This window comes from Lichenostomus cassidix, chromosome 18 (assembly GCF_008360975.1).
Source record: "Lichenostomus cassidix isolate B80296 chromosome 18, HeHo_3.0, whole genome shotgun sequence".
Lineage (NCBI taxonomy): Eukaryota > Metazoa > Chordata > Aves > Passeriformes > Meliphagidae > Lichenostomus > Lichenostomus cassidix.
The window spans coordinates 5,437,296-5,447,849 of NC_139498.1; the positions used below are offsets into that span (position 1 = coordinate 5,437,296).

At 40.5% G+C, this 10,554-nt stretch overlaps 1 protein-coding gene across 6 annotated transcripts in view; it reads left to right on the plus strand.

The window, feature by feature from the left end:
• SPAG9 (sperm associated antigen 9) overlaps nucleotides 1-8,956 on the plus strand; it is a 60,803-nt gene extending 51,847 nt beyond the window's left edge. For 3 of the 6 annotated variants that reach the window (XM_085077627.1, XM_085077628.1, XM_085077631.1), the window contains 5 exons: nucleotides 57-170; nucleotides 1,912-1,950; nucleotides 2,819-2,995; nucleotides 3,347-3,484; nucleotides 5,273-8,956. In XM_085077627.1, the coding sequence (XP_084933753.1) occupies nucleotides 57-170; nucleotides 1,912-1,950; nucleotides 2,819-2,995; nucleotides 3,347-3,484; nucleotides 5,273-5,388 (584 nt within the window). In that variant the 3' untranslated portion in view covers nucleotides 5,389-8,956. The remainder of the gene's footprint in view (nucleotides 1-56; nucleotides 171-1,911; nucleotides 1,951-2,818; nucleotides 2,996-3,346; nucleotides 3,485-5,272) is intronic. The other 3 variants (XM_085077629.1, XM_085077630.1, XM_085077632.1) reach the window with 1 other exon arrangement.
• The last annotated feature ends 1,598 nt before the right edge of the window (nucleotides 8,957-10,554 follow it).

Sequence of the window (10,554 nt, forward strand, 5' to 3'; positions counted from 1 at the left end):
AGAACTAAAGTTCTTCTTGCTCATAATTTTTGATGAAAAGCATCTTTTGTTTTTAGGTACTGGTAAACTGGGATTCTCATTTGTGAGAATCACAGCTCTTATGGTGTCTTGTAATCGTTTATGGGTAGGAACAGGAAATGGTGTCATCATCTCCATTCCATTAACAGAAAGTAAGTAAAATCTCAATGAATAGCACTGTGCAATATGCTGTAGACACACAAAAAAAGAGTATTTAACACCATTCAGATGCTTGCTAATGGATAGAAAGCTTCACTGCCAGGTCTGACTCTCTCAGGTTTGTAACAGGTCAGGCCTGTGGGATGTTCAGCACCTAAATCTGTGATTGTGGTTACAATGACTGAGAAAATAACACATCTCCAGAATCTCCTGTGCTGCAGTTTGAGCAGAGCTGGCTGAAATCAAAGGGACACTTCGAAGCCTTGGAGGTGTTCTGAGCATTAGCAGCATTGATAGAAGTTTATTGCTTATAAAAGGCATTGTTAGTTTTCTAATTACTGTTATTTTTGAGTGCCATGTGATCAGAAAGTAGATTTTTGTTAGATTTGAGCACGCTGGTGTTGTTGCTAATACAATTTGATAGGCTTAAGTTCTTGAGAATTCGTCACAAATTGGGTATAAAGGACTGAACAGGAGTAGCACAGTCTGCTTTGAAGGACACATTCAGAGTTACAGGAGCTGTAAGCACATTCTGCAAACAGGACACTAACTTCCAGGTCAAATTCCAACCCTGTAAATCCAGGTATTTGCTGAATAACAGACCCCAAACTCTTACCAAAGGCAGAAACTACTTGAGGAGGGTGGGAGAGAAAGCATTCAGACATGGCCAGTTGAACCTCAGGAGAAAAGAACAATCCAGCTGAAGGGCAAAACAAATCTTAAATAGGTAAAATTTGGGATGAATCTCTGTGTCAATTGATTGCATTTAAACAAGAAAAAAGCCTCAACACTTGTGCCTGAGACTGTTAAAACAGATGGACAGAAGTTTCAGCAAATAAAATGCAGACCTTTGATAGTCCTAATTGTCCTGTTGGTACCTAGAAAATAGTGCAGCCTGACAGGTGGAGTTTTAGGGTGATTTAATAGTGAAAACTCTTCATGTTGTATCTGCTTTGTTGAACAGCACACACATGCATTGTTTCTCATATTGTTCCATTGCATTGTCCATCCATTCAGTAAATGTCTTTTATTTTTTTTTTTGCCTTGCATGAATGTACTAAGGAAGGACAAACTTCCTGTCATGAATTTGAGACACTTTAATCATGCTTTCAAAAATTATAGCTCTTCATTTGCGTCAAGCTTAATTTAATGTTTCCAGAGGAGTTTGTTTGAAACCAGGAGTGAACATGAAGAAATCCCTATTAAAGCTGTTCAGTTTCATTTCAGTTCTATTGGTTGGTTGTGGGTCAGAACAGCCTTTTGGGGGTTAGCCTGATAGTGGGGTGGAGAACCCTGGTGAGAAATATTGATGGTTTTTAAAAGCAGTCAGATCCTTGCATGAGCAGTGGCATCTCTCAAACCCCTGAGTCTCAGTAGCAGGGCAGCAGATGATGTTCCAAAAAGGCACTTGAAAACATGAGTTCTATATTATTCTGGAGCCTCCTGCCAAGGAAAGAGAGAAAGGGGAAACGTTGATAATCAATAATAAACTTTAAAGCACATGACAGTGGCAGTGCTTTCATGGTCCATTTTGTACTGAAACTTCTATAACAAGATGCTGTTCTTTGTGACTTTTGATCGAATCTGCTGTAATTAAATATCTATTGTTTTTTTTAGGAGCTAAAATTTTAAGCTCTACCTTATCAAAAACCAAAATATGAGTGGTGGGTTCTCATTAATCCTTCTCCTCTACTGTCATACCTATCCATTTCCCCTTTCCTCCTTTCTCACTAGCTGTAATCCTCCACCAGGGACGTTTACTGGGGCTGCGGGGTAAGTGCAGATCCTGAACCAAAACCTATTTTCAGGCTTCTAATAGCCACTTCGAGGCTGTTTCCCACTCCTTATAGATTTACCCTTTGTATGTTCCTAAATGTTTTTCCACTTGCAGTTACTGCATTGCAGCAGTTTTATGTTTGCTAAATGGCCACCAATCTGCTCAGCAGTTTAGCATATCATCCTGTGTTGCAGCTGAACTCTCATACAGACTTTGTTTTTCTTCCAGCCAATGTGATACCACATCTTATAACTTTGTCATTAATCCACATCATTTGCTGTCTTGTTACAAATCACTGTTTCTTTCACTACTTTGATAGTCTTTGGAATGGAGATGGCTTGTATGTCTAGCATGAGTACTTCTCTGGTTTAATGGATTTTAAAACTTCTCAGTAAAATCTAGCTGTAGAATGATAATAGGGTAGCTCCTTCGTGCCCACAGGTGGCTACTTGTAGAGAATTTTTGCTGGCAAGGGGGTACCCTATGATTAGTTGGAATGAAACTGTCTTTAATTACATGTTTAAGTACATGGAATTTGCTCATACTGAAACACATTAGAGGTACTTATTTTCTATGAAAGATACAGTCCTTTCACAAATTATTTTTTCCCAAAAGTAGGACATTGAAAATCTGGTGTTTATGCTAGACTAATAAGAATCCTGCTCCATTTTCTGATGTACTTAAAATAACGAAGCATGCAATCTTTTTCTTTCCAGCTCTGTCTTGAATTGGCATTGCTGCCCTCCTGTTTCATTTTTATCTAAGTTGGCTTTAGCTTTTAGATGGTACCATAAGGTTTCTTAACCAATAACCACTTCAGCAATTTGTGTTTGGAAGTGGAAAAAAACTCCTCTTCTTTCACAGCCAACAAAGCAGCAGCAGGCTCTGGAAACCGTCCGGGGAGTGTGATCCGTGTGTATGGAGATGAGAACAGTGACAAAGTGACTCCAGGGACATTCATCCCCTACTGCTCCATGGCACACGCACAGCTCTGCTTCCACGGCCACAGGGATGCTGTCAAATTCTTTGTTGCAGTTCCAGGTGAGGTTTTGTTACCCTTCTTCAAAAGTTTCTCTCTTTTTTTGCCTTCTTTTGCTTAGTTAATTACAGTGCCTAGGCAAAGGTAGCAAGAGTATGAATTCGTGCATTGAGAAACGATTTATATTTTATTACCAGACTTGTCTGATAGCTAAGTGCAGCCCTGGTAAATGGGAGGAAGAGGGCTTGGTCACAAACAAGGACTTTGCTTCCTTCTGTGAAAAAGGTTCTGTGCTGAGTGAACACTTGTTAAGAAGGCACTCAACTGCTTTAATCATTGTCACCCAATGATCAAGCACAGAGGGTTTGACTCTGAGATATCAGGCATAAAAATGTGTTCTGTTTTTCCCCCAGGTCAGGTTGTTTGCCCTCAGAGTAGTGGTGGAACAGAGCTAACAGCTGATAAACAAGCCCAAGAGTCCTTCAACCAGAGTCCCTTAAAATCAATGTTGGTGATAAGTGGTGGAGAAGGATACATTGACTTCAGAATGGGTAAGAAATCTGAGCTTTAAATGAGTCACACTTCATCCTGCAAGGTTATTAACCACATAATAACTGCTGCTGTAATTGCAGCGAGTGCCTTTGTGTGGTCAGTATATACAGCCTTTACACTGCAGGGATAGAGTCATAATTTTTATCCTGACACACACCTTCAGCTTCTCCTCCTCCTCCTCCCAGTAAACCATGACCTCTGGGATGACTGGGTGCGAAGGTTTATTTGAAACCCTGCTTTGGAGTCATGTACCACCTTCCTGTTTATGCTTTCAGTCTGTCTGTGGCAGGTTAATCTTCTGTCTCAAACTGCTGGAAAACATGTCCTTAGTTACTCAAATATGCAGACTGACTATAAAAACAAGTCATGTTAAGTGAGGAATGCTCAATGTAAAATTCACTCATTTTTTAGTGAGGAGGAATAAAGTAGATCACTTATCTCTGCATGCCCATCTTATTTGATCACTGCTTTTCTTGGATAGCACTTTTGCATGAGCTAGCCCATAAAAGAGTTCTTGTGCAAACATTTCTCTTCCTTTTAATTGAACTTTTTGGGGAAATAAACTGAGAGCTGTTGTGTTTCTGTGCTTGTAATCTGGAGCTGGAGACCTTGACAAAAAGCATAAAAAGGTGTCTGCACTTGACAAAACTTACATCAAAAGGTGTCACAACTCTTAGGCCTGGATTTGACCTTTTGCCTAAATCTGTCTGTAGTCTTTCAAAACCAACCAGAGAGCAAAACAACCCACAGAAACCACTACAAAGGAGAACCCAGGAAGGCCATCCCAAATCCTGTCATCCCTCTAGTCAGTGCCAAGCAGGTTCCTGGGGTGACCCTGCTGGATTTCTGTGGGAGGCAGTTGTGTGCCACACTGCAGTGAGAGCTCAAGCTCTGCATCACTGCAGGGCAGCTGGAACAGCCACATTCCAAATGATCATTTTGCTGTCCCTGTGGCAGGAGGCAAAGCCATGAGCTCAGTGCTGCCTTAGCCCAGCAAACTGGTCAAGAGCCATTTGGGGCCACTCTGTGTTTAGATCCCTCAGCCTTCCAAAGGAGTCTAACCAGAACACCAGGCAGAGTGGGATTTGGCACCTTCCTGAAGGTGTAGGTCAGTTCCTGTTTCCTCTGATTCAGGTGACATTCTCCTGGGTTAATGGTTCTGGCTGTCCATGTGCAGTTCAGTGCTTGGTCTGTCACCTGTGGTCCCAGCTGGCTCCTGTCATCTCCAGTTCAGATGCAGCTACAAAACTGCTCTTCTCTTTTGAAGAGCTATAATGGAGAATATGCTCAAGGCTGTCTTTGCCACTGTGGGCAGAGTTGTGACAAACTGGGATAACTGGAACAAGAGGGAAAAAGGGGGAAGGTTCATCACAAACACTGATGTTGCATTGTCTCACTTTTGCTTGATCACAGCTCTTGTTCCAGAGCATTTATATGTTTGTGTTTATCCCAGAGCAATTTCTAGTGGCAAAACCATCTCTGTGTCTGCCTGGGAGTTTGCAGATTAGGAGGTTTCTCTACCTTAAAATAATGAAACTTGTAGAATATAGATACTTACAAAACTGCCATCATTTTTCGTGGCTAGAACTGGAGAAAATGGCCAGCAGAACACTGGGCTCTGAGATAATTATGCAACATGCTCTGTTTACATTCACAGACTTTAATATGTTTTTATATCAGCATATGGCAAAACACTGTGTTTTTAGTGTTTTTCCGTGTCTTGCTGCATGTGGTATTGATGCTGTTCTGGTTACTGGCTGCCTCAACCAAAGCTGTTTTTTCCCCAGGTGATGAAGGAGGAGAATCTGAACTCCTGGGAGAAGCTCTACCACTTGAACCTTCTGTAGCCAAAGCTGAGAGGAGTCACTTGATAGTGTGGCAAGTCATGTGTGGCAGTGAGTGAGCCTGTAGGATGCAGCTGGAGACCTTACAAACGAAAAAGAAAAAAAAAAAAGCTTCTGCATGTTTTTTTTTATTTTGTGAACCTGTTTCACTACACGATGTTGAAGCATTTCTTTGCTGTTTAACTTTATATTGCAAACCTGTCATCCCTTTACCTATACAGGAATTAGCTTGTGCTGTTTTACTGCACCCTTGTTCCATGGAACAGCGTGAGGAAATCAGATGTTTCTCCAGCTGGTGTGCACACCACAGTGAGCAGCTGAGACAGTTTTACTGTACCACAGCAATCTAATGTGTTCACTTCTTTGGTAGTCTCACTTGAGTTCAGCTTTGTTCTAACTGAGCTTCATTTCCCTCTGTAATGGATTGGGTAAAACAGCAAAGTTATTCCCAGAGTATTTTTAAAAAATGGACAAATTATAAGGATGGATTATTAAGACTCATCCGAATATTCAGTGAGGGCTAAAGGAAACTGTGTATTTCAGCCTTTGTTTTCAAACCTGGAACATCTTGCTCACCCAGTGTACATGGTTTAATTTGTTGCATTCATCAGAATTTGAGGGGGAAAGAGGAGGTTGTATAGGAATTAAGATGAAAATATTTAAATAAAACCATGTTTTCACTATGGAACCTTAAAGTTTGAGAACTGCTGCCCTCAGTAACGAGCAATTTGGAGCAAATGTTTTCCCATCTCCCTGACATGGAACAACTCTGTTTCCAAAGGGTATTCTTAGGGTGATTTAAATTGGAAAAATAACTTTAAAATTCTGGAACAGGGGATATGTTTTGTTCTTTTCTTGTCTTAAACTCCTTCTGTCCTAAGCACTAGAATGATCTTCTCTGCCTAGCTGGTCAAACTCATGAGGCACTACGTGTGTGAAGGTTGGAGACCTCAATTAGAGCATGAGAAAAGACTGAGAGTGTACAGGAAAAAAAAAAAACCACATTCTACCCAAGTGAGATTGTAAAGGAACTGTGGTGCCAGATAATTAGGTACAAAATGTATTTTTTTGTAGCTCCATACCCCAATATAGGAAAAACAAAAAAAGGATTTAGCAACAATATTATCAGGTAACACAAAGATTGAGAAAATTATTGAAAGTCAGGAGACTCTAATATTAGGCTGACATTCTGTCTACTCACCATCTATTTTTTTAACCATAAATGTGAGTTGAAGACTGTCTTCCTTTTTACATTGAAATTTCTGCATTAGTATCAGACCTAAGTTAAACACTTCATGATTTCTGTACTTCAGAATGTTCAAAAACCCAGATTTGCTCTTTCATTTAGTCTCTGGAAAGTAAAAGTTTTGAGGGGTTCTAATAAACATCCAGCATTTGCCCCCAAAAGGCTGGAGCTGTTCAGATGAGCAGAGAAATTTAGTAACTTGATTATGTGAGAGAACTGAACAGTTTCAGAGGAGTAAATATAGAAACACTTTTTTAAAACTGCCTAAACATTTTTATGCAATAGGAGCAGTTCTGGTCTATCAGGCAAACATGTGTTTATATATTTTCTTAATTTTTTAAATGAACACATTTAGCTGAGGTCTATTGTGTAAATATATATTTAGGCAGCTTTTTCAAATGCATATCATAGCTGATAAACCAGAAAATCTCCATTCAGGTCTATTGGTTAGATTTATATGTATAAATACTTTTTAAGCGACATATTTTGTACACAGCTGTTCCTCTCGTAAATATGTATTTAGGACATGAACTATGTAGTAAAAATCCTTATTAAAGATGTCTAATATCTTGGTAGTATTTTTCTCTTCAGAATGCCAAAAGTGATGAGAGCATGTTGTTCATAATTTGCTTTCCAAATTCATCTCGAACGTCACTCTTAAAGTACTTTGGCTTCAATATAAAGTCTGGAAGCTTATTAAAAATTATACAAATACAGAAAATAACCTGAGTCAACACTCTTAGACCTATTTTAAACTTATAGGCATGTATGCTGAACATGAAGCACATCTGAATTAACTTATGGGATTGGATGTCTTAAGAAAAACGCTGTCTAAACTTTTACTGTTGTGCAGAATCTTCACTGTGAGTGGTGCAGTTGCATTGCTTTTCCTGCCATTTCCTCAAATTTTTTTTTTTTAATTTTTTTTTTCCCTTTGGAAAACATGACCTCCAAAGTTTTTTTACTCACTGGTTGATTGTCACATTCTCATGTTCTCAGACAAAAAAAGCGCACAATTGTGTTTCCTGGGTTCTGTGTAGGGTTTGAGTTGTTATTAGAGACGAGCTGTTTGCTCTGAGCGCCGGAGCTGTGCAACCTGGCGAGTGTGTTCCTGGTGTCCTGCCAAATGCAGCTGGCCCACCATGCCATGGTAGCCACCTCAGTGGGCCAGCCCTTGCAAATATTTCAGAGAATGGTTGATTGTTTCTGTCCAAAAAGGGGAAGGGTTTTAAAGCAGACAGTCGAGTTGAACTGTGTTCCACTGTGGGTGTAGATAAAGGCATGTGCACTTCTCTGTATTTCTCATTTAAGAACTTTATCCCCTGTCCTAAGGTACAGTAGATAACTGGGTCCCTGTTGCCATCACAGTGTTCTGGGCTGTATAAACTCCCCTTAAGGTCACTTGGAAGGGTGAATGAAGCACGCAGAGCCCAGGCACTGGGCTGACAATACACCCTGGACTCCGTCTCAAGAATGTGTTTATGCATTACACTCGTGATTAAAGCATCATATAAATAGGAGCTAATCTCTTGATAGCTACAGCTTGTTAATAGTTTGGAAACATTTCGAGCACAAAATCTGCAGCACATGACTTGCCTGGTAGGGGTGTTTGCATGGTGAGGGTGAGGCTGCATCGTCCATTCCTTGGGAAGGTCTTCCTGCGCCCGACGGGATCGAGCTGACAGAGCGTAGACACTTTATCATAGGCTGCCTTAGTAACAAACAAATGTTAAATCTGTTTTATTCTACTAACTGTTCTAAAGAACGTGTGTCTTTTAAAAAAAAAAAAAAAACGCTGTGTAACTGAATATTTATTTCCATGTGAGTATTATAAAAGTTACCAAAGGATTAAACCTGACTTAGCACTCTGTAAGTGGCCCTGTTGAGGTGAGGTCTTGTGAAGGCTTCGCTCTGGAAAACGAGACACGGTAAACTCAAATGCAGTTCTTCTGTAGGGAAATTAAATGTTCTTTTCTAACAGGGTTATGCCATATTGTAACAACCTATGTTGCACCTCAAAGCATTTTTCTATACACTAAATGTCTCTCCCGCCCTCTAACAAGATTAAGTTTCCTTTATTAATTTCGTTGATGCACATTTCTCAATCTTTTAAACATATATTTTAAACATTTTATGGTCTGTAATTTTTGAAAGTTTTGTCTGTTGGACACTTTACGCTGAATTTTACTTGCCTCTGTAATCTGAGATGGATTCTACAGCGTTAAACTTGCTGTCTGTTAAAACTTGAGGCTTCTTTTCTGTGAGCAGAAGAGCTCATATAGCAGTGTAGTTATTTCAGTATTTATTTCTATTATTGAATCCATGGGGTTCAGAATGTAACTTTGTACATGAAATATATATAAATATGTATATGAAACATGCATTGGGTCAGTGTGTTCTTTGTAGTCTCACGTTGATTTTGCAGAGTTTGATGCTATAGAAGGCTCAGTAATTGAGGATTTCACACTAACAGCCAAATATTCTTATTATCAATGTAGGTAATGATGTATTTGAGTCAGTCCAGGAGTGGTATTATCCTGTTCTCTCAACTGGTCCCAAACAAAAGCTCTGAAGAAAAGCTGTGATGTCTGTGCCTCTCTGAGGATACAGATCTGGAGATCTGCTTAATGCAGCTTGGATGGAGTAGATGCTGACACTGGGATTTAGCACAGATTCATCAGAGCTCAAATGGTGGTTATTTCCTGCTCAGCAAAGGAAATGTTGCATTTTTAAGGCAGAAGAATGAGGACTTGAGCCAGGGTTTCACGTGTTCCCAGCTCCTCTGCCCCTTTCTCAGCACGTTTGTCCCAGCTGTGTCCTGGGCAGTGTCCCTGAGAGCCCCTGGCTGTTCCCAGGGCTTGGGGATCCTCTCTTGGTGCAGAGAGACCTTTCCCAGCTCTGCTGGGGACACAGAGCCCCCTGCCCTCCCTGTGACTGTCACTGCAGCTGGCACTGCTGAAGGCTCCATGTGAAGTTGTTCAAAACCTCCAGAACAAAAACCATTCAGCCTTGGATGTGCAAACACCACAGAGAACACCCAATGTCCTGTTACCACTGTTGTCCCAACCTGAAACTTTATCAATCTGGTGCTTAAAAAAACCAACAAAAAAAACCAACAAAAAAACCCCATAATTTTTGCTCACTTAGTGGATTTTTCCTGCAGGATTTTGGCCTCTTCAGAGCAGATTTACTGCTGCATTTCCCTGTCCTCACAGTGAAGGTTCTGGGGCTATGTCCATTCCCAGGCAGCTCACACACTGCACTGTGCTCAGGCTGAGTGTATATATTAAGTGGGAAGAAGCATCATAAATCTTCACTCTGGAAATGTTTCAGCTCTTCCAGCAGCCCTGAAGCCCCTCAGGTCTAGGTGTAATTGAATTTTTCAGATCCTGCTTTGAGAGAAACATGAGAACAGAGCTGGGAACTGGGTTAAAGTGCTATAAATGATGTTTGGAGACTGAGGTTTGGAGCCATTGGAAACACCAAACCCTGCTGCACTGGACATGGATCATGGGAAAAGCACTCACTGTTTCTGAGGCAGATTTTAAAAAAGTTCCCTCAGTTGTATCATTCTCCTACCCAAAGAGGTCAAAGAGGTGTTCAGGGCAGAATACATTCACTTAATAATGAAAAGGGAATTTTTTTTAGTGTGAAGGGTTTTATTGAAAAATACTTTTTTTTTGCTGGAAGTTAAATCTCAGACTGACTGAGAGAGACTATTTCCCTTTTTCTACAATGGAAAAAACAGTGACTAAAAATCTGGTATTCTTTTTGCCATCACCTCCCATTTCCAGCCTCCTGTCTGAGCAATCCAGTCTGGAACTGGTGCTGAATATCCTGGTGATCTCTGATGCACAAGTGCACCTTAATTCTGCCCTGGAATGAGCTGTGAGGGATCTCTGGCCAGGGACCACAGCAGGGTCTGCAGGACTCGCTGGGATTCTGTGTGGTCACACTTCTTTAAAAAACCCTATTTTGA